The following is a 24543-nucleotide window of genomic DNA, read 5'->3' as shown; positions in this document are numbered from 1 at the left end:
TGATTCTAATCTGTCAGGACCTTACCCTTGGACAGGAAGAGCATCACCACCACCAACTTGAGCTTGTTTCCCATGAGGAACCAGAAAGACTTGAGATGTGCACCCGCAGAACTTCTCTTATCCTGAAATCTCCTGGAGTACTTTGCTGAGAATGGGTTGTTTGGACTCATCACAGTAAACTGTGGTTCTTTCAAGATTTCTGGATCAGAGTGCTCTAGCTCAAGTCTTCTGTGGGACTTTGACAATGGCATACAAGACTTCCACTAACTGACAGATGTTTACTAGAACAGACTCATCCCTTAACAGTCTCAATACATACTCTGCTTACTATTACTACCAAAGATTCATCCTCTCTTGTGATAGGATCTTTAAAATTCCTGGAATGTCCTTCCCACTGATACATTGCAGGCAAAGTACTCTGACCCAGAATCAACTTCTCTAGGAATCCTCGCAGATCCACGCAAGCCAGCTAATTACTTCTCTCTTCTTTTAATGCATGGCGTCTCATATACATCTCCTTTTCTGTCTTCATTTTATTAATTGCAATTATTCTTTTATCTCAATTCCATAGGGGCAGCAACCATGTCTAATGGATCTCTGAATTACGATGCCTAACCTAGTACCTGGCAATTATGAGGCATTCCAATGTCTTCTTAATTTAATTTAATTATAATTAGAAAAGAATGATCTGGTCAGTGTGGCTAGAGTAAGTAAGGCTTCATAAGTGCTGTGAAGGAAGGAGGAGTTGGATAAAGGGAAAAAGAACATAGAGAAAGAGAGATTCAAGTTATATTACAATTTCTTTTCATATTTCACATACATAAATAAAGGCAACACTTTGCACTGGAAAGAATGTTATAATGTGTCAATTTTTTTCTTTGCCATTATGGGCAGAAAGTAAAAACACTAAATTCTCAACATTGTTCAATTAAAGCTTAAGTCCTCCCCCCAAAAAAGAGTATTACAATGAATCCCTACTTGTTGATGCACCCTTAAAATTTTAAAAGGCAGTCTAGTTAATGATTGATTGTAGTCAGACAATGAGAGCTCATTCACTGAACTGTGAACTAATCCTTCTGTGAGCTAATCTGTCAGAATATTTATATTCTAACTAATGCAAATTAGTAATAAAACCATTAAGATTCTCAAAAAAATAAGCTGCCACATGATGGACACTAAACACAGAAAATTCACATAAGAAATAGAAGTAGGGGGACGCCTGGGTGGCTCAGCAGTTGAGCAGATACCTTTGGCTCACGTCACGATCCTGGGGTCCCAGGATTGAGTCCTGCATCAGGCTCCATGTGTGGAGCCTGCTTCTCCCTCTGCCTATGTCTCTGCCTCTCTCTCGGTATCTCTCATGAATAAATAAACAAAATCTTTAAAAAAAAAAAAAAGAAGACATATAAACAGGCTTAAAATATTAAAAATATTCAATTCCACCACTGCCAATAAAAAAATACAAATTGAAACCACAACCAGGTAGTTACTTAAAACCTGTTAAATTAGCAAGTTTTTGTACACATCATTACCACCTAATGCTAGTGGATTTACTGGTTGATTCATAGCAGGGATAGTTGGCTCAATCTTGTGAAAATTAATAATAGGGAACTTTAAAATGTGGAAAATTAAAAATGGAGTCAGGAGGTTTGGGAAGGGGTGCTCCTACGCCCTATCACCCCACCACTCCTAATCAATAGCAGACCCAACAGGAAGAAATGGACTTCACCTTGCTTGAGGTACTTTACTATCCCAGCCCAGGAAAACATGCTTTCCTATCGCCCCACCCACTCAATGGCTCAGCCAATGAGAAGCCATCGCACTTGGAACCCAGTTTACTCCTATGGTCTTTTGGTCTTTTGGTTACTTCAAAAAGTATCCCTTTGTTCTCCAGACTTCTGTGGTTTTGCCACAGCTTGTTTGTCCCAGATGTCAATTCTCTTTTATTCCTGAATAAACCCATCTTTTGCTGGTAAAATATCAGGCAACTTTTATTTGTAAGGTTGACAATCTACAGGAAAGTAATTGGAACCCATTGTTGATAATTTATCATTAAGAAATTTTCCACCTCTTCCTTTTCAAGGAGGCGGCCGAGCGGATTGGTGGCTATGGTCTTATGGCAGATGTAGAGGTACAGATCTTTGTGGAGACCCTGACGGGCAAGACCATCAAACCTGAGGTTGAGCCCAGTAACACCACTGAGATCAAAGCCAAAATCCAAGACAAGGAGGGCATCCCACCTGACCAGCATCATCTGACTTCTGTGGACAAACAGCTGGAGGATGGCTGCACTCTGGGACTACAATATCCAGAGTCCGCCCTGCACTTGGGCGCTTGGCCTGCAGGATGGCATCATTGAACCTTTCCTCCATTAGCTGGTCCAGAAATACAACTGCAACAAGATGATCGGCCTTAAGTATTATGTTCACGTCTACCCCTGCACTATCAGCAGCCATAAAAAGTGCAGGCACATCAACTACCTGCACCCCAAGAAGGTCAAATAAGGCCCCTCCACTAGCTCTTCTTTTGTTGGCAAGGCAGCCTCCTGACAAAGCCCCAGAGCCCTGGGACCTCAATATAGTTTCCTTTTCACTAACTGAAGAAGGAAGGAAGGAAGGAAGGAAGGAAGGAAGGAAGGAAGGAAGGAAGGAAGGGAGGAAGGGAGGAAGGGAGGAAGGGAGGAAGGGAGGAAGGGAGGAAGGGAGGAAGGGAGGAAGGAAGGAAGGAAGGAGAGAGAAATGAAGGAAGGAAGGAAGGAGAGAGAAATGAAGGAAGGAAGGAAGGAAGGAAGGAAGGGAGGGAGGGAGGGAGGGAGGAAGGGAGGAAGGGAGGAAGGGAGGAAGGGAGGAAGGAAGGAAGGAGAGAGAAATGGAAAAGGGAAAGGGGAAAGGGAAGGGAAGATATTTTCCCAAAAGGGAGTAGGATACTATAGACACAAAATAGTATTTTTAGGTAACAAAAAAATCAGAAGGTAGAAATGCCAAAAGCATGGTTAAGTGAAAAAGATTCACTTACTCTTTGGAATATATATATATATATATATATATATATATAGTCATTGTAAAAATTGCACAATGACTTTCATCACAGAAAAAATATAATAATCATGATAATGGTTAGTATTTATTGAGCATTTACCATGTGCCAGGTACTATGGTAAGTCTGTATTTATTTTTCCTTTTTTTTTTTTTTTTTTTTTTTAAGTAGGCTCCAGCATGGATCCCAACGCAGGGTTTGAACTTACAACCCTGAGATCCAGACCTGAGCTGAGATCAAGATTCAGACACTTAGCTCACTGGGCCATCCGGGTGTCCCTGTGGTAAGATTTCACATACACTGTGAGATAGGTACTAAAATAGGGTTTCTAGATTTAGCAGATAAAAATATAAGGTACATAGTTCAATCTGAATTTCATATAAATAACAGATATTCAGTATACATCTGTCCCATGCAATATTATCCACTGTTCATCTGAAATTCAAATTGAACAGGGCATCCTATATTTTATCTGAATACTGGCAGTCCATTTTACTGATGAGGAAACTAAGACATGGAGATTGCCTAGGAACATACAGCTAATGAGCAGTGATAAAACGCTAAGCATACAAAAAAGGCAGAATGGAAACCTTTTGTCTCTGAGTGATTATAAATGGGTAAAACATATGCATGCCCATGAATCATGGCTGAGAGGGAACGAGGACAGAAGACACCACTGCCACCAAAATCTCTGGAGCACTTAGTCTGAGCACTGTGCTACAGCAGCCTTCCACTCCCATTTTACAGATGAATAAACTGAAGAGTTAAATATTTTGCTCTAAGTCATAAAGCTAGTAAGAGCACAATCAGATTCTGACTTTAAGCTGTTGCTTTATTCCACGTTGTCATCTTGATTTCCTGGGTGAGGTTTTTTTCCCCTTCAGGTGCAGTTCCATCAATGTTGATATATAAGTTTTTGTATGATAAAATAAATGCACAAAGACACATGAATATTTCAATGAGATCTGGAAGACCTAGACATTAAGGGTTTGCTTTGGTTTTAAGCCCTTTCTAGAACTAACCCAATAAAAGACTTAAAAGAAAAAGTCAGGATGCACATTGTGGCTTAAATTGTGATTTCATTTAGAAAGTAGAAAAGCATACTCCATACCTATCCTTTTAAAAGTGAGATTGCTCCCCTACCTATGCCTCTCACTAAGCTCCTCCCCTTTCTCTATACATGTCAGCATGTAAACTTGTCGGTTCCTTCAAATAACTCAGATAAGAAAAGATTATGAATTTTTTCAGGCCAATCATGTAGGAAAACACATGTGCACAAACAAACACAAAAGTGCGGATATGTTTTGCACAGTGAAAGCAATGCCTATGCTCTGTACATAATAGGAAATTTTAGGTGATTTCCCTTAGGTGTCAGCTTAATTCTTCCTTGAGAGGTTAGCCCACATCAAAAAGTTTGTGCTTTTGATTGTTTATTCTGAAAGAGGCAGCTGGCCACAGGGCTGCCTGTGATGCCTTTACCACAGTTTGCTTTTGTTTCTCCCTCTTGATAATTACCTCATGACTAAACCACTCACTGGTCCATGTAGAAGAATCCCACAGAGATGAAAACACACTTGTTTAAATAAAATATTTATGAAGAAGCCCTAAAATGTCACTGAAGTAAATGCAAATTATCTTCACATATTGTGCATCCAATATGCCACTCATTCCTTAGAAGTCTATTTCCTGATTGCAATTAACATTAATTTTTAAAAATTAATCCCATTGTGCATAATACCAACACCTATTAAAAAAATCCAATGTTTTAAGGTTACCTGTCTTTTGACTATCTTTGAAAGTTTTAAGACTTATATTTAGTCTTGATGATTATTTAGAAGATTTTTCCTTAGAAACTATATTTAATTATTATTTTATATGTATATCTCCTAATAAATGATTACATTCTAATTCAGTATAACATGACATTTGTGAAGGTTCCACATTCTAGCCCTTTAATGAAATACTATTCGGACAAAATTTTCTTCTTTTTTTTTTTTCCTCAAGTTACGTGAACATAATGGATTCTCATTATATTTTTATAGAACCCTCAAAATAAAAATTTGAGGTAATATTATCAAAAGAGAGTTAAGAATCAGTAGATATGTGTAGTAACTGTTACAAGGCCCCTGACTTTTGATACATCTTTCCTAATTTTTCAGGAAAGAAATATGAGCTGAGCTGAGAAGTTCAGGTGGTTTCATCCTTTGCTTGATGGTCTTGACAGTTGTCCTCCACTTGGCTACACTTTAGAATCAATTAAAGAACTTAAAAAATATACTGATACCAGGCCCCACCCCCAGAGATTCTGAATGAATTTGTCTAGAGAGGGGCACCTGGGTAGCTCAGGGGTTGAGCAACTGCCTTTGGCTAGGGTCGTGGTCCTGGGATCCAGGGATGGAGTCCCACATCAGGCGCACGGCGGGGAGCCTGCTTCTCCCTCTACCTGTGTCTCTGCCTCTCTCTCTGTGTCTCTCATGAATAAATAAATAAAATCTTTTTTTAAAAAAAAGATTTTTTCTAGAGAAAAGCTCAGTCATTGGTAGCTTTTTGTTTGTTTTATTTTTGTTAGAGCTCCCTAATAAATGTTTTCAATGTGCAGCCAAAGTTGAAAACCATTTGCTTAGAAAAAGCTTTTCCTTAGGAGGGTTAATGTCCACTTGAAAAGAAGAGTCATTAATGATGAGCTGTAAGACTCTGCTTCACACCTTGACCAGAAAATGAAGAAAAATCTCTTGAAATACAAAGCTGCAATGCCAATGTAAACCCAATATCCTAAACAAAAAGAATGTATAACCTAAAAATTAAGCTGAACTTCCATAACTGCACAGAATTTAATCTACAGTAAGATACTGAATCCTTTACAGAAGAACTAAGTAGACAAAATATATAATACTCTCTCTTCATTCTACACCAGGAAAAAGAAAAATACCTAGGAAATTTTCATCGATGAAAACTTTCAGATTCTTAGTACAATGTGATGTGTTTCCCTAAGAAACTACTTTGACTTAGATTCAACCTTTTCAAAATGGGATCCATGGCCTTGGTGCTTAGCTCTGAGCTTCAGTTTATTCATACATACCAACCTCTCTTAGCCATGCTTCTCAAATTTTAATGTGCCTCCAAATCACCTGAGTATCCTGTTAACACATAGATTCAAATGCAGTAGGTCTAGGTGGAGTCTGAGAGTCTGCATTTCTAATAAGCTCCCAGATGTTTGTTGCTGATGCTGCTGGTCCACAGGTCCGCTTGGAGCAGCAATATCTTAGAAGACATCATGAGGATTAAATGAAATGACCTACCTAAAACTCCTGGCACTGATGTGGTTGGTGTCCTACAAAAGAAAAAACTTAACAAGGAAAATAATAAAATGTGCTGAAAATCCAGAGATATATGATCTGATCCTCCTTTCTTTTCCAGATGTGAAAACAGCAGGTTCAGAATAGTTGAAATCTCTACCCCCTTACAGCCAAAGGAAAAAACAACAACAACATTGTTTTCACTTGCAAATAAGTGCAACCAAGGTCTATAAGTGGAAGTTCAATGGAGCTCTCTCTTCATTCTACACCAGGAAAAACCATTTAACAATAAATGTTGCCCTACAATCAACTGGCCCTCTTGAGGAGTGAATGTGAAGTCTCCAGTTACAAAATGTGAGCACAGAACAGTTGATGATATTAAAGAATACATTCACATTTTAGGTGGACTGCTGAACTAATAAGAGACATCACACACTAGGAATGAAAATATATATTTTTTAAGACTTTAGTTATTTATTCATGAGAGACAGAAATTGAGAGAGAGAGAGAGAGAGAGAGAGAAGCAGAGACACAGGCAGAGGGATAAGCAGGCTCCATGCAGGGAGCCCGACGTGGGACTCAAACCCAGGAACTCAGGATCACGCCCTGGGCCAAATGCAGGTGCTAAACCACTGGGCCACCCAGGGATACCCAAAAGAAAATATTTTTAAAATTAAAACGGAAACCTCATTTCCTTCCCCACTCTGACTCTGCTCCTCCTAAAGTCCTCCCCTCTGCAGTAAATAGAATTACTTGGGTCAAAAACCTTGGAGTCTTTAACTCCACTTATCTCACCCCTCACATCCATTCCATCAACAAATCCTAGCACTGTTACCTTCAGACGTGTACACAACCCAGTCACTTCTGGCCACCTCCATTATGATGATGTTGGCCAAGTCACTCTCCCCTCTGTCTGGATGACTACAATAGCCTCCTGCTACATTTCTCAGTCTTCACTCTTGATCTTCAACAGCATTTTCTCAGCAAGCAGCTAGAGTGCTGTTGCCACTTCTCAACCCCTTCCTTCTCCTTCAGAATAAAATCCAAAGTCCTCCTACTGGTTACAAGGGCCTGCATGATCTCCCCTCCCCCCAATCCACTCCCCCCCCCCACCCTGCAGCCCTCAACCACATTTCTTGTCATTCTCAATCTTTTTCTCTCTCCAGCCACTCTTGAACTCACCATTCCTTGAATCACATCAAGGATGCCCCTGTCTCTATACTTGCTCTTCCCTTCGTCACGAAGGCTATCCTCTGGGGTTTGCAAGTTTATGTCCCACATTGCCAATGTATGAAACAACATAAAGATACTTAACAGAAGGATGCTAATTGCTGTCTATGGAAAAAAGTGCCCCCACTCAGCTTCAAGATCAGCACTTTACTTTCCATAGTTGGTACAGATGAAAGGCTGGGTGAGGCGTTCCAGTTCCACTTGTGACACAGCTTTGCTTTTAAAAATTGCTCTTTCATCAAATCCTCTCTTAACACCAGGTCAGGTAAGACTAGGTGCTGTACTTCCACATCAGAGCACCGCAGCTACCTAGGCAGAGAATAATCCTTTTAGATGGCCCACTGGTCTGTGACCTGGGCGTAGCCCGCCTCTGAAAAACTGAACAAACATCCCGGATACAGTGTCCTTCTGCTGCCCACAGGGAATCATGTCTGTTTTCTTCTTTTGAAACCAAAGTTCCTTAGTTGAGCTTGAGAAAACTTAACTACCAATGAGTAGCCATGGATGGGCAACAGACAGAAAAGGCTGGTCCATGGCGCCCAGGGCAACTTCCTTCACAGGAAAGGAAGTCATCCACTTACAGAGAGAACTCGCTCAGGGACCCACGTCCCAGGGCTGCTGTGTAAGCTCATTCTGGTTCCCCACAAGACAACAGCAAGGGCACCATGCACATACAGTGTTGTACAATACAGCTACTCCAGTTACTCAGCTTTTAGGGCCTGAAATGAAAGCCACTCTTGGTCCAGACAATCAAACAGCATCAGAGGGATGGAGATAAATGCATCTAATGTAAGAGTTAATGAAGGCAAGGAGAGGAAGGAGGGAAATGAAGAGAGATTCTGGCCTGAGCTGAAGTGCCCTGGAAGAGAGGATGCACTCTGTGAGCTTCAGCCTTAGTTCCTCTCACTCTAGCTCACAGTGCCCCACTCCTATCTCACGAGCAGGCTACTTCTAACCCAATCCAAAGAGCCAGAAGGACACGGGCTACCTAAAAACCACTTGTTCAGAAAGCGCAATAGTGTTCTTAGGAACTCAAAGAATAGCAAGGCATACTCTTAACTGTGGCTCTCAGCCAAGGAATGATTTGTTTCTTGCATGGAGTTTTTTTTTTTTTCTGTGACTCTGGCAGTCCAGTGCAAGGGTTGAGTAAAGCCCCAGAATGTGGAATCCAGCCCATGTATTAAAGGAATCAGGGGCATAAAATCATACAAAAAGAAGTCGACTATTAAACAGGAGACTCATCAAGAGGCCTCATCCATCTTCTCTTATAAAGACAAAGGCGCTATTTACTTATGTGAGAAAACAATGGAAACTTGTGGCACAGTCATGGGCAAGAAAGTGGGACATTTCAACACTAACACTTGCTTGGGGTGAAGCATGCCAAATAATTTTCTCGTTCCTGAAGCTTAAAGAGAAAACGTTCCCCACTTAGGACATCATCCCGGACTCCCAGTTCATGAGACAAGGAGATCTTATTTCTATCTGTGGTCTGTGCAGCATATCACAGCCAGCAATGAGCCACACAAAGGCTGAGCACTGAACCTCCAGGGAGATCATTGGGGATCAACAGTATTTCTTGACTTAATTCTGTACTTTGAAATAGGACATTAGTGATCATCCGATAAATTTAATTAATGTAACCACAGGCAATGGGAAACAATCTTTCTTTTTCAGTAGAGAAATAGATTTCAAATAGGGAAAATCTGATATAAACTTTGAGCAGATGATTTTTCTTCACCACACAGGCCCATTTTGAAGATACTATCAAGGAAATGCTATTTAAGTCAGGCTCCATATATATCTCTCTACAAATCAAATAATTCCCTAACTTATCCTTTGTGAAAGTAGACTTTTATATTATATATATAGAATATATAAATGTCATATATTATTTATATATATAATATAATGGATGGTCTTAAAATAGGTAAATTTGTACTGGATAATTTGCGAGGCAATGGTTCATTTCCAATATTTATACACTGGAATATCAGGGGTGAAGGCCATTTTCTCACCTCATCTTTAACAGAAGACTATATAGAGAGAGAGAATATTCGAGAAAATGATTTCTCCAGGTAAGAAGAATCTCAAGTGGACATTTGGAAGCAGTGTGTCTTCCAGGAACCAGTAGTGGGTGAGACGTGGGAGACCCAGGGCCCTTAGGGAAAGCAAATGGCTCCACCAGAACTCCTTCCTCCAACCTTAATTGGTCAAATGCCAAAATACACGAACTTTCCAAAGTTAGGAGCTGTGCAACTTTGACGAGGGAGGCCTGCGGTGCCCCCGCCGCGCCCCGCGCCCCGCGCCCCGCGAGCCCACCGACCCGGGAGCGCCCGGCGGCGGCGGCGGCGGCGAGTCGGGCGCCCAGGCCCAGGCCGCCTCCACGCAGGCGGCCCGCGGGGACCGGGTTCAGGCCCGGCTGCCGGGACCCGGAGCTCCGCGCCGCCGGCCCAGCGCCAGCCCCGCCCCGCCCTGCCCAGCGCAGACCGAGCAGGGACCGGCGCCCGGGGGCGGGGGTGAGGAGCGCCCCGGCGGATTCAGCCGCAGCCGGGCCGTCCCCAACTCCCAACTTCCCAGAGTTTCCTCCGGCCTCGTCCCCCTTCCCAGCGCCGCCGGAGCGGCCGCGGCCTCCCCTCGCCCGGAGCGCAGAGCCCGGGAAGTGCAGCGCGGAGCCCCGAGACCGAGCGCAGGTGGCGGGCGTGGTCCCTCCACCCGCCCCCCCCCCCCCCGGGCTCGGCCTCGGTCCCCGCCCGGGTCCGGCATCAGGCCACGGCCGCCGCGTCCCGGTCCCCGTCTCTAGCCCCGCGCCCCCCCCGCCCCGCCGAGTCCGCGTCGCTCTCCTGCCTCAGGCCCCGGAGCGGCCCCAAGTCCCGGCCCAGGGCCCTCCGGCGGCGGCGGCGGCGGCGGCACGCACCTGGGTCGCGGAGCCGGGGTCGGGCGCGGTCCCGCAGGTGGTAGATGAAATCCTGGCAGCTGTCGTGCTCCAGGGCCCCACGGGCGCAGAGCTCGGCCAGCAGCTGCAGCGCCTGGTGACAGAGCGCGTCCCTGGCCCCGGGCATCGCCCCCCCGCATCCTCGGACCGCGCCGGGCAGGCGGGCGCGGAGACGACCCTCCGCCTGCCAGCCCCGAGCCGCCGCCTCCGGGCCGTCCGCGCTCGCCGTCAGGGAGCCGCCGAGCCCCGGCGCGAGCCCCAGCCGCGGCCGGCCCGGCCTCCCACCGGTTGCATGCAGCGCGGCGGCGGCCGGTCGGTCGGGCTCTCCGGCTCTCCCGCCCGAGCGCTCCGTCCCTCCCCCGGCACCAGGGGAGGCGGCGCCGCACGGCCCCGCGCGCCTCTCGCCCGCCGCCCCGCCCGCCACTCGCGGCCGCCGGGGGCGGGGCCGGGTCAGGGGCGCGCGCCGCGGGCTGGGATCCCGGGGCCGGTCCCGCGCTGGGGGGGGGGGCGCTCGCCGGCTCCTGCGGGAGCGCGGGACGCGGTGGGGACGCGGTGGGGACCGGCGCTCGGCGCGGCTGCGCCCGGGCGGGGGGTGGGCGCGTCGTCGGCCCCGCGGGGCTCGGTCCTCAGCTCGCCAGCCCTGCCCTCTCCCGCCCGCGCTGGGCGTCCGCGCCGAAGGTGCCATCGGGACCGCACCCGCGCGGTCTGGAGAACCGGGTCCTGGTTTCGAACTTGAGAAAGCGCCGTCTGGGCAAGAAACATGGGCCTAAGGGCTCTAGCCCCCCCCCCCCCCCACCCCGCTCCCAAATGCGGGTTCGAGGCCAAGATATGCCAACAAAGGAAGGATCTCCCACGTGCAGGACGTTTTCGATCCCCGCCGCGTTTTGGAGGGGGAGGCCCAAGCATTAGTACTGAGGTCACATGAATGGCTCCCGAGGACAGATGCCAGGACATAGATCCTGGCTGGCTTTCTAAGCAACTGATTAGAAATCGGGGGCTTGCCAACCTGTTCTCCCATATCCACCAACTTAGAGTATCACAGAATCAGAGCTTTTTTGGAAGGGAACTCTGGGCGCCTCTCATGAACTCCCCTCTTCAGCCTCCCAGGCAATAAGCCCAGAAATAACTCCGAAGTACTGAACTCTTGGGGGGGTGGGAGGGAGAAGAAGAGGGGTGCCGGGCTCTACGCCACGAGCCTTTTAAATACATTATCTCAATTCATTCCCTTGACAGCCCAGCAAGGTCTGTAACTGTTATCCTCATTTTAGCAACCTCAGACTCAGAAAGGCATCACTTGCCCGAGTTCATACTTGAGGAGGCATGGTATTATTACATAGTAATAATAATAATTATTATTATTATTAGCTTCAAGTAAAATTAGTGTCCTGGCCCTGCTATAAAACAATTAGAGTTGACTCTCCACAGCTGGCACTCTTAGCCATAGGTTGTGCTGTTGCTAGGGACACCTCATAGCAAATAATACTGTGCAGGAAGGTATTTCAGGATGCCAGAGTGTTCGCTGAACAGAGAGCTCTGAAATCCTGCTGTGAACGGTGCTAGGGCCTCAAGCATCTTATATTAGAACAGCAGAGAAAATGCAGAGTTATAAAGATAACTAGACAGTGAAAAGACAGGTTGACTCTGACCTAGGAAAACGAGGAAGGAGATGAAGCCAGCTGAAGGGGGGGAGCCTGTGGAGGAGGTAGTGCAGAGGCTGGTCCCTGAAAGGAGGGAACCATGTAATGGTGAAGGGGGAACCAGAGAGAGAGCAAGGGGCTAGGGCTAGTATAGTAATGGTGGGGAGGAGGTGTATGTTCAAGCATGTATAAATATACTACTGATGTGACCACCTCAGAGAGGAACTGAAAGCGGGAGTCCAGTCAAAAAATTACATTGAGGGCAGCCTGGATGGCTCAACGGTTTAGCGCTGCCTTCAGTCCAGGGTTTGATCCTGGAGATCCACGATCAAGTCCCACGTCAGGCTCCCTGCATGGAGCCTGCTTCTCCCTCTGCCTGTGTCTCTGCCTCTCTCTCTCCGTCTCTGCCTCTCTCTCTCCGTCTCTGTCTCTCATGAATAAATAAATTTTAAAAACTTTAAAAAAAATTACTTTGATAAGCCGGTTAAGATACAATGAGGGCCTAGATCAGGCCAAAGGCACTAGCAGATTGGCAAGAACATCTAAACTGGAAAAACATTTCAAGTATTAGTTGACAGGACTGCAATCAATGGGATGAGATAGAATGAAAGACATAGAAGTTTCACAAACTGACCTGGGTCATATGTGGTGAATAATGGAAAATGCTTAGAACTGGAAGCCTAGAGTTATGGAGAGAGGGGAGACTGGAAATCATCCATAGAAAGAGAAATTGAGTTGCCATATTGGATGGATTCCTCCAGGCAAGGAGAGCTGGAAAAATGGGAGAGAGCTTTGTCATTTAAAATGTGGTTCAGTAAGGAGGAGATTGAAAGGCAGCAGTGACAGAGAAAACACTGGACAGAGGGGAGTCGTGGGGGCCAAAGGAGGAAGAACATTTGATGGAGGAGTGATCTACAGCCATCAATTATCAACAGAGCCTACACAGACAAAAACTAAGAGGTGCCCTTTGGATGTAGCAGGCAGTATGACATATGCAATTTAGAATAGTTACTCTGGAACCAACCTTATGGAAGTTACTTAAAATTTTGTGCCTAGGGTTTCTCTTCAGATAATACTAATATATGCATTAGTGAATTGTTATAAAGATTACATAAAAGGACCTGGAACAGTGCTGTCACACAACACAGGCTCAGTCAATATATGTTGTTGTTGTTGTTTTTATGGCTGTTATGTGTCTACTACAATGTATGAGATGCTAAACACACTTTCTTAATTTATTAGTGACAACATTCCTAAGCAGTAAGTGTTATTTCCTATTTCACAGGTGAAGAATGTGAAATCAGGTAGTTAAATAATTTTCCCAAGGACAAATTGGGAAAACCATCCCTCCCCCCAGACTGCCAAAACCATCCCTCCCATTCCACATATCCTTTTTCAATGTGATTTTACCACTCCTTCAATCAAGAAATTGAGTCTATTTCCCATCCCCCTTGAACTGGGCTAGCCTTGTGACTTATTTTAACCAAAAGAATATGGGAAAGTGATGTGATGTCAGAATGGTGGCTGGCAATGATGTGGAGAAAAAGGAACTCTTATGCACCACTGGTGGGAATGCAAATTGGTGCAACCATTATGGAAAACAAAATGAAGGTTCCTCAAAAAATTAAAATTAAAGGGGTGCCTGGGTGGCTCAGTCAGTTAAGTGTTCGACTCTTGGTTTCAGCTCAGGTTGTGACCTCACACATCATGAGATCTAGCCCCACAGACAACAGGCTCTGAGCTCAGTGGAGAGTCTGCTTAAAGATGCTTTCCCTCTGTCCTTCCCCCTAGTGTCTCTCTCTCTCTCCCCCTCTCTCTTTCTCCCTCCATCCCCGTCTTTTTCTGTAAAATAAATAAATAAATCTTGGGGCACCTGGGTGGTGCAGTTGGTTAAGCATCCAACTCTTGATTTCAGGTCAGGTCTGATCTCAGGATTGTGAAATCGAGCCCTTCCTCTGGTTCTGCACTCAGTGCAGTCTGCTTAGGCTCTTCTCTCCCTCTCCTTGTGTCCTTCCACTGCTCTCAAATAGATAAATAAAAGCTTTAAAAATAATTTTTTAAAAAACCTTTAAAAAATAGGGATGTCTGGGTGGCGCAGTCACTTGAATGTCTGACTCTTGGTTTCAGCTCAAGTTGTGATGTCAGGGTGACGTAGGGCTCTGCGCTCAGCATGGAGTCTGCTTGAGATTCTCTCTCCCTTTCTCTCTGTCTCTCCTGCTCATGCTCTCTTTCTCTCTCTCTCTCTCTAAAATAAATAAATAAATCTAAATAAATAAATAAGTAAAATCTTTAAAAAGAAATTAAAGTTGAACAACCATATGATCCAGCATCCAGCAATTGCACTTCTGGATATATACACGAAGGAAATGAAATCACTGTCTTAAAAAGATATCCGCAGCCTCATGTTCACTGCAGCATTATTCACAATAGCCAAGACATGGAAAGAACCTAAGTGTCCATCGATGGACAAATGGATAGAGAAAGAGAAAATGTGACACACACACAGGAATATTATTCAGCTTTAAAAAAGAAAGAAATCATGCTATCTCTAACAATATGGATAAACCTGGAAGGAATTATGCTAAGTGAAACAAGCCAGACTGAGAAAGACAAATACCACATGGTATCATTTGCATGTGGAACCTATAAAACCAACCAGCCAACCAACCAAAATACTGATCTCACAGAAACAGAGTAGAAAGATGGGTGCCAGAGGTTGGGATTGGTGAAATGGGGAGATGTACAAGGATACAAACTCAGTTAAAAGACTCTAATCCATAGGATGGTGATGATGGTTAATAATATGGTATTGTGCACTTGAAATTTGATGAGAGTGGATCTTAAATATTCTGACCACACACACAAAAAAATGTTTTTAATAGAGTTAAAAATTTAAAAGGTGATGGATGTGTTAATTAACTTTATCTTTATGTATACCAGATCATGTATACATTTACATTTTAAATATATACAATTTTATTTGTCAATTATTCCTCAATAAAAGTGGGGGAAATAATTTTTATATTTTATTTATTTATTTATTTTATATTTGCATTTTATTTAAATTCAATTTGCCAACATAGAGTATAACATCCAGCTGGGGTGGGGGGGATAATTTTTTTAAAAATCCCGTAAGCGTTCCATGCTGCTCTTAGACCATATCCTTACTCCTGCTTTCAACACCCATGTTCTGTTTCTTGGGAAGTGTTTTGGCACTCCTAATGGCAGAACTTCCTATTTGTTGGCATTTTGTTTGATTCAGTTCCTTGCCAGTTTGCCTCTAACAAAAGAAAATAAGATCCAACTGGCACTTGTTTTTAGTGAGACCATGCTATTTCCCAGTGATTACCACCCCTATAAAATACTCCCAGACCTCCTGCTTAATTAATCCTGATAGGAATTCATCCTCACACTTGTAGAGCTTGCACTCCCTATAATTCACCTGGACCAGGAGACAAGAAGTGAGCTCATGTTCTGTGACAAGCATTCTCTCATCCTGGGCATCACCCTCCTTTTAAGTCTGTGAGCTTAGTTCTTCCCTATTTGGAGTGAACTTTTTTTTTTGAGAGATAAAATGAAAGCAGATTTTGGATTGAGGGGCCCCACTTTGCCCATGTGTCCGTTAATCATTACACCAAATAGGTTATTCAGGAATGTTCAAAATCTTTATTTTTCCTTCCTGAGCTGTGCAGTTCCTTCTCAGTTTTATGATTGCTGGTTACAGAGTTATAGCTACAATTTCTTTGACTTAAAAAAAAGTAGAGATTTATTAACTTTAGTATTTAAAAGATACACCATAAAAGGAGTATATTAAAAGGAACAGAAGGCAATGTTCCGGGTCAGAGGGCCTGGCACTCCTCTGCGGTCTCTTTTTAGTAGACACTCATTCTACATTTGTTCATCTTTTCAGAATGAGGACAGGGGAGAGAGCAGGGGTCAGATTTCTGCTGACCGATAAAAACCTACACCTAGGTACCTTCTGCCACCAAGTAATTTTTTAATAACACTTTTGCGTCCCTGGAGCTGCCTTTCAAAGTGGCTGATGTCCTCACCCTTGACAGGTCTAGGGAACTGCTGGAGTCACTCTGGATGCTGCAAAGAGAAAAGAGGATGATGGAGTCCAATACTGGCTGGACCATGTCACAGTGGTCATGAAATATCCAACCAGCTAAAGAGGTGACAGAAGAAAAGATTCCAAATAGCCAGTACCATTTCTTGTCTTCCACATCAAACTTCCTTTTATCCTCAGTGTTAAAAATAGGTTGACTTGCATTCAAGTGCCTGCTTATTAAGAAAAGGGGTCAATGTGCAGATTTATGAGCAAGAATGTAAGCATTAAGCACTTAAGGAAGAATTTCAACAATCCCTTTCTTGATCTTTTGCTTGGCGATAAATGGTTTGGACAAAAATTTCTAGTCATACGGAGAGAGAGAGAGAGAGAGAGAGAGAAGGAGAGAAGGAAGGAGGAGGGAGGGAGGGAGAGAATTCATGTCATTGCCTCTCTAGCCTTATTCAGAAGACCATAAGACTGTATATTTTCCTCAGCCCTCACTCTATCCAAAGAACCAAGCTTCAGGTTGTCTACTGAAAAGTTCAGTATTTAATCACATTTAATCAACCAATTAATCATATGTCTACTAAGTGCTCACTAAATGCAAGGGGTTTTTGTTACAACTTATGACATGAATATTAAATTTCCATACTTAAGCTTTCTTCTTGTATCTTTTGTAATTTAAAACTTCATCCTCTTAGTACTGCTTATACTTTGAGTTATCCCTATGGCAAATTTTCCTGACTTTCTTTGCCTCCTCTAACCTACCTGCTCTTCATCCTCTTCTCTCTCATTTTGTTTCCATAAATCCATTATGCAAAGCTTTTGTCAGGAAGCAAAGTAGAATTTGGGATGCCAGGGGTCTATTTCAAAACTTTATTAGGATTATTATATTACTTTTTACTATAGATTTTCTAGCTTACGCTATGCACCAGACACTCTAAAAAGTATTCTAAATATATTGCTCATATAATCTTCATAATGACCACATGAGCAGGGTATTGTTATTAAGTATCCCTGCTATTCAACTGAGAAGACATAAGCACAGAATTCAAGTAGCCAGCCCAAGGTCACAAAGCTAGTCAGTGGTCATGATGGGCTGTGTGATCCTCAGCTCTGCTTTGAACACTGTCCTCCTCTGCAGGTGGATATGCTGGGTTCAGGTGAGAGCACAGAGCCCACATCCCAAAGCTGAATGAACCCAAAGGCCAAAAGAGCAGAAACTGGCATCATGCCATTACCAACTCTGGTAGTTGTGATCAGAGCTACACCTTGATTTTGTTTTCTGCAAGTAAAGATGGGCAGGATCTGATCAATGTACATTTATGTCCTATGGGGTCTTTCCAGACTGCCTTAAGTGTTCGTTTATAGTGGACATTTATTAAACAATTGCCTCATGCCATATACTGCATGCTGTGCTTCACATGCTTGGCTTAACTGAATCACAACCTTTTGAAATACTTGTTACCATCCTGACTTTAGAGATAGCAACACTAAAACTTTGAGGTCTAAGTTACCTGCCTAAGGTGGCGCAGTTAGCAAAGGATGAAATATAAATTTGAACTCATGTTGGGGAGACTCCAAAAACCAAAATCTAACTATCACACAATATGTTTCCCCATGAATTTGTTATCAGAACTGTCTTACAGGAGTTTTCAAGTTTTATGTATATTCGTGGCGACTCTTATGATCCCCTTGGACAACTGCAGGAAAACCAAATCCACACTGTAAAATGAATTACATGTAGCTTACTAAAGAACTGATTAAAGCCCAAGTGACTTTATGATAAACTACCAGTAAAACACTCTGATCTTCTATTATTTTGTCAACCCACTCCCACCTGACCTAAAAATCTGCAGTCCCACTGGAGTCTGGATCCGCTCCACTGAATTTCTCCTGGCCTGCATTTTCTTCCTATTTTTCTTCTGCACTTCTGCCTTTCATGTCAGCATTAGAATCACGTTTTCATCCACAGAGACCTCAACTTTTCTATCTGTAACTTATGAAAGTTCAGATTTTGCATAAAGAGTTTCCACTAACCTTTCAGCTCAGGTCATGATCTCAGGGGTCATGAGTAAGCTCCGAGTCAGGCTCCATGCTCAGCCTACAGTCTGCTTGAGATTTTCTCTCTCCCTCTGCCTCTCCCCAGCATTCTGTCTCAAATAAATAAATAAATCTTTATGAGTTTCTACAAACCAGATATAAGTTCTCCTCTTATTCAGAACTGTAAAATAATTGCTATCCTCTACCACACAAATACTTTTTATCTCCTTGTACACGAGTAGTACTTTACTATTTCTCCATTACCTTATTTCTCTCATTTTCATGATGGTCTCTAAAATATGTGCTGTGTGTGTGTGTGTGTGTGTGTGTGTGTGTGTGTTAAATAATCTCTACCATCTTGTTAGCAAAAGAGAACTCTTTTCAGGGCGTGGCCTGTAGAGGAAGTAATTGACTCTGTTGCAGTACAAAGCAGCTTCCCTAGATACATATGGATGTAGTAAATAAGCTATTTCTTTTTTCTTTTGAACCATGTTATTCCCTCTGGAAGAGTATTTGTTTCTGAAAAAGGTTAGAATTCTTCAGGTTTGTCAGGGCACAACAGTGAGCCAGGGTGAGGGCTTACTTCACATTTCTTGAAGAGTCTTTTGAGATCAGACATCTTCTGTGAGGGTACAATGTATTGAAAGGAAGAGAAACTCATCAAGTTCAGATAATGAAGGTTTTGTGCAAAATCTGAACCTTAATGAACTGTAGATGGCTGCCTGACTTTGAGGGTTTAATTAGAAGAAGAAGGGTACCTTTTAAACTATACCTTTAACTCTCATTGATTAAAATAAAAGTACATGCCTTAATTTTCTTTTAGATCTAAAAAAATGGGGTCATTATATATTGGTTGTCCTATTTGAAATCGTTCTATTTTAAGCAACATAATGTTATTTGTGAACTACTTTAAGGATACGGATTCAATAAACTAGCAGAGGTGGTCTTGTTCATTTTTTGTTTTAAAATGCTTGGCATATTAAAAGATAAATTCTTTTTTGTTTGTTTTATTTCGTTTTTTATAAATTTATTTTTTATTGGTGTTCAGTTTGTCAACATATAGAATAACACCCAGTGCTCATCCCATCAAGATACATTCAAAGCTTGTTTTGTGAGCTGTTTTTTGTTTGTTTGTTTTTTATTTTTGTGTTTGCCTTTTAAGATGCCATTTTGGAGAAAAATGGCTTGCATATATTATTCAAGAAAGAAAAACTAGACAAGTTTTTTTAAAGTTTTTTTCACCCTCAATTACATTCTTAATCTCCTTTGACTTCCAGTAGTTTTTAGGCTCAATTCAGGGGTGAAACTCTCTTAAAGTAAAGTGAATCTGTTCTATAGAACTTCAAACACAGATGAAAGTTAAAATGCAAACGATGGCTGTTGCCTTTGAACACAGACCTTCAGTGATAGAGTGGGGGAGTGTGAGAGGAATTAGGGCTGGATAGGCCTAATACCTGGGTATTCTCAAGACATGGCAGCTGGTTACCCCAAAGCGAGTCATCCAAGAGAGAGACAGAGCCCAAGATATAAGCCACAGTCTTTTATGACCTAATTTTTGAAGTTATATACAATCACTTCTGTCACATTCTATTAGTTACACAAAATAAACCCTGGTACTGAGTGTGGGGGACTACCAGAGGTGTGACGAACGGGATGGGGGATCACTGGAGGCCATCTTGGAGGCCGGTTACCACAACAGGAAATTGTCTAAACACAAGAAGAGTGTGCAAAAGGAGCTCGATGATCAGAAAACATGAAAAATGTTCATTAAAAAAAAACAAAAAACAGAAAAAAGAAAAATGTTCATAAGTGCAGTGCTTTCCAATCTTTTTCACATTGTGGCAGACATGGAAAATGATGCTATTTATTCAGTAATCTCAGATTAATGGATGAGTTTGTTTGTAGACAGACCAATTCTGTGGCTTTGGTCAGCTCAGTCCTCTCCTGGTTACACTAAAGACTAAAGGAATCAATATCTTTTACACCTATAACCTGTTTATGTGCTAAAACATTTTTCTCCCTTCTTCCAGTCTTTCCTCCTACAATCCTTCCTCCTCAGAGCAGCTATAGTGATCTTTTAATTCATTTTATTTCATGAGTTTAAATCACTTCGATTCATTACTTAAACCCCAAATGGCTTCCAAGTGCAGTGGACATTAACAATCCAAACTCCTTTATTTGATCCATAGTGTCTAGCATGTGTCTGACACCATCTTGTACTATTCTCCCCCTTGCTGGGTTTCTGTAAGTCACATTGTTTTCTTTCTGTCCCCAAATACAATCCATTTGTTCGTAGTTCAGTGATGTTTCACTGGCTCTTTCCTCTTTCTGAGACATATGTCCTCAGTTGGCTCCTTCCTTTTCTTAACATTTTAGCTTAAACATCACCTTCTTAGAGAGGCCTTCCGTGTTGATCCTATTTAAATGCCTCACTTCATATTAATCTATTTCCTTCATATCACTTATCACTATCAGAAACAATCTTACTAATTCTACCAAATTACAAATATTTATTGAACACCTACTATGTACCAGAAACTGTTTCATATGCCAAATTTGCTTGTTTTTCCCCTATTCCCACCCCTCATTACTCATGGGGTAGGACCTTGTCTGTCATACTGAGAATCCAGCATCCAAGACAGGGCCTGATTCTCATGAAATATCCAGTACATATTTGTTAATTAAAGAAAGTTGGATGATGGCAAGCAGCATTCAAATTCTGATGGGCCAGGGTACTCATGACAGCATGGGTCATTAGTTTGGAACACATAAGAACCAGTGTCATATGTTGAAGAGTCGCAGTCTGGATCTGGGTATATGCAGGACATGGGGTAAGACTGTGGAGAACCAGAAGCAAGATGGGAGGAACTGGTTCATGGAAACAAAGTAAAGCTTCCCCCACCATGGCCATCTCTATCACTGTCAGTTTTGTCACTACAGACCAAAGCAAGCAAAATACAAGCACAGCTATTGAATCGTGTCCCCCCCAAATTCATGCCAACCTGGAACCTCTAGAATGTGACCTTATTTAGATACAAGGTACTTGTGGATGTAGTCAGTTAAAGATCTAGAGATGAAATCACTCTGTATTTAGGGGTGACTCTTTCTAAGAATAGGAGAGGACACAGAGAAGATGACAGAGATAGAGATGGGGGTGATGCAGCTACAGGCCAAGGAATGTCAAAGAATTGCCAGGAGCCGCCAGAAGCTAGGAAAAGGCAAGGGAAGATTCCTCCTAGAGCCTCCAGGAGTCTGGCCCCACCCAACACTTTGATTTTGGACTTCCAGCCTCCAAAATTATGAGAGAATAAATTTCTGTTGTTTTAAGTCAGCAAGGTTATGGCAATTGGTTACAGAAGCCTTGGAAAAATAATACAACAGCTTTGCTGTTATTTTTTCTGGGCATAAAGTATGTGTTCAATAATTCAGCCAGGCAAATTTGTAGACAACAACTTGCCCAGTGTTTGGCACGATGACTTAAAAAATTCTTATTGAAATAAATGTTTGATGATAGGGTAACCTGGTATAATTTCAGAAAACCCCCAAGAGAAATATATCAAAACCTTTCAATGATTCTGTCTGTGAATATGAAGAATCAAAAGCACCCTGAGGATCTTGACCTTTTCCTGCTAGCTGAAATAAAAACGCATTACCTTTGTCCATATAATTATACAAGACCTGAGGTCAAAATGGATAAGGAAACAGAAGGACTTGGAAATATGTCTGTAGTTTTTATGCCAAGTTTGAAGTATTTTTAACTTGAATCTGTATCTTAGATTTAATTCTTTACTACCTGTGTTGCTTCCTTGTGTAACCAATGGAGCCCTACGCCAATAGCAAACTACCTGGACTAGGCCAGATCACTTTAGGCTGATGAATTGAGCACCTTCTGGATAATTATGATGGTATTAGTCACTGTGAGGTTTGAAAATGTATAAGACCAGCTCTTACCTTATGGGACCTCCCAGTTCTGGAGAAAAAACAGTGGTACCTAGGTAAAACACAGAACCATGCTAAAGTTACTATTGTTGTTATTTATGTGGAATTACAAAACAATTAAGAGGGATGGAGAGAGTCATTCTATTAAGAAGCATTTGTCTAGTATCTGGTTGTGTGGCCATAAGTAAATGGCTTTCTGGATATTGGGATCCCATTGTCAAAATGAACACATTTGACAAAACCAGGTCCTTTTAAGCACTGACAGCATAACCTTGACCTTGGATTGTCTCTTTCATGTGTATTGGTTTCACCTCCCCTGTTAGACAATTATGGAGTAGGACTGATGTCACAGTCATCCCTGGGGCACTGCCTGGCCCACAGTAGGTATCCACTAAATGCATGCTAATGCAGTGAAACTCATCTTTCTCTCCTATTCTAACATCTCAGAATTTCTTACCTGAGGTAGGGGCTCATATTTCTTGTTGTCAGTCTTTGGGCCTCCGTTTCCTATTCTTTGTAGGAAATTCAATTCACTGTGAAGCTTTAGATAAAGATGACTATGGTAAAGTGGCCATTCTCAGGGGTGTGGTTTTTGGTTTTTTTAGAGTATTAAAAAACAGTAAGCGAGCAAGCTTGGCTTTCTCTACTGAATAGATAATGTTCTGTCTGTTAGAAGAACTGTTGTCTGGAAGCTTCTTTTTTCTGTAGACATTTGTTTTCAGTTTATGACCTGCTCTGTTCCCAGAGGGGCAAGAGCATAAATCATCTGGTTTTCAAAAGAAAGAACCATAAAATAAAAAACAAAGGCCCCCAAAGCTGACTTTTTTCCCAGTTTAAACCATACTTGTCTGAGTGAATATGTATGAGGTAAGGCCCAGCAGGGCTAAAGCATAAGCAGGTCCAAGTCTGGGCCTCCAGAGACTATCCCATGAGTGTTAATATTAATCTGTTATTTTCAGGGAACACAAAACAGCCTTATGTCACACCACTTATACTGTTTCTGGGTCAAGATGACTCCTGAGGCAAAAGGAACTCTGTACTGGGCAAGCTTAAAGTTTCTCTTCTTGTCCACTAACACCCCTCCCGTCCCCCATCATCTGCTGTTCTATTACAAAACTAATGGCCAACAGAAAGCGGACCCATTTGTGGAGCTGTTGCTGTTCTAAGCACTTTGCAAGCATTGACTTACTGAATCCTCAAAATAATGCTATCAGATAGGTGCTATTATTATCTCCATCTTATAAGTAAGGAACCTGAAGCCTTGACAGATTAAGTCACTTGCCCAAGGTGACACAGCCAGTAAGTAGGAAAGCTGGGGTTCAAATCCAACCAGTCTGTCTAGAGACTGTTTTATTAACGGCAACACCACACCTTCTGACTAACCAGGCCCCTTAGAGCCAGGTTCTAGAAATGGACATGTAATGTTAATATTAAATAAAATCACAATTTAAAATAGAACAGAACTTTGGCAACTATATATTTAGATATTGATTGATTTTTAGGATGATAACAAGGCAAATACAAGAATAAGAAACACTAGGAATTTGTTGTAACAACCTATGACTGTAATTTTTTGAAATATACTGATAATTGTAAGGAGACTGTAGTGTTTTCTCTGTCTCTACTCTTTTATACAATCAGCCTGATATCTCTGGATACAGTATTCCCCCACCTGTCTATATTATGCCCTTAGCTAGGTTGAATCCTGGGAATTCAATTCTCTAAAAGCTTCCAGAAAGAGAGGTATTAATGTGGACACTGTTGTGTATGGCTTGAGTGGGAGAGAGGTCCAAGGAGAGTGGCTCTTCTGTAGCCTTTGGTGGGTAAAGTCCCTGGGCCTCTTGGATTCTCCTCACTTAATGCCCTCGCTACACTCTGATGATTGGCTTTACTTGGAATCTACTAGACTTCTAAATAGTATTCCTATGTAACTTTCTGTGTTTTCAGAATATGATTGCTGGGAAAGAAGGGAAGACAAGTCAGGGTTGCCTTGCTAGGCTCCCCCTGAGTCTTTGAGTTGTCTCTTCTAAAACAGATTTACATACATATCTCAAAAATCAAGTGGAATCATGAAAACAGATGCTTTGGTATAATATCCTGTGGCATGCTGCTTTTATACAATGATGCATCCTTAAACATATCATTGCATTTCCTATACTCTGGCTCTATTAAACATTTAATTCCATTCAGAATCCCAAATCAGAGTCTTCACCCAAATTTATCAACTATCTGATATACACTTGATTATTTCTCCCACTGAATTAATTATCTCTTATTGCATAACAAATTACAAATAAAACTTAGGAACTTGAAGCAACAAACATTCATTTTCTAACAGTCTCTGTAGGTCGGGAATCTGGGTGCAATTTAGCTGGCTCA

At 42.4% G+C, this 24543-nt stretch overlaps 1 protein-coding gene across 2 annotated transcripts in view; it reads right to left on the bottom strand.

The window, feature by feature from the left end:
• SYT9 (synaptotagmin 9) overlaps window positions 1-10661 on the bottom strand; it is a 192243-nt gene extending 181582 nt beyond the window's left edge. The window contains exon 1 of one of the 2 annotated variants that reach the window (XR_005375717.1): window positions 10477-10661. Coding sequence is in view for 1 of the 2 variants with exons in the window: in XM_038568931.1 (XP_038424859.1) it covers window positions 10477-10621 (145 nt within the window). In the remaining variant the exon portion in view is untranslated. The remainder of the gene's footprint in view (window positions 1-10476) is intronic. The other variant, XM_038568931.1, reaches the window with a different exon arrangement.
• Window positions 10662-24543: the final 13882 nt, after the last annotated feature.

This window comes from Canis lupus, chromosome 21 (assembly GCF_011100685.1).
Source record: "Canis lupus familiaris isolate Mischka breed German Shepherd chromosome 21, alternate assembly UU_Cfam_GSD_1.0, whole genome shotgun sequence".
NCBI classification, from domain to species: Eukaryota; Metazoa; Chordata; class Mammalia; order Carnivora; family Canidae; genus Canis; species Canis lupus.
The sequence above is the reverse complement of the archived record's forward strand: the minus strand, read 5'-3'. Positions and strand labels throughout refer to the sequence as shown.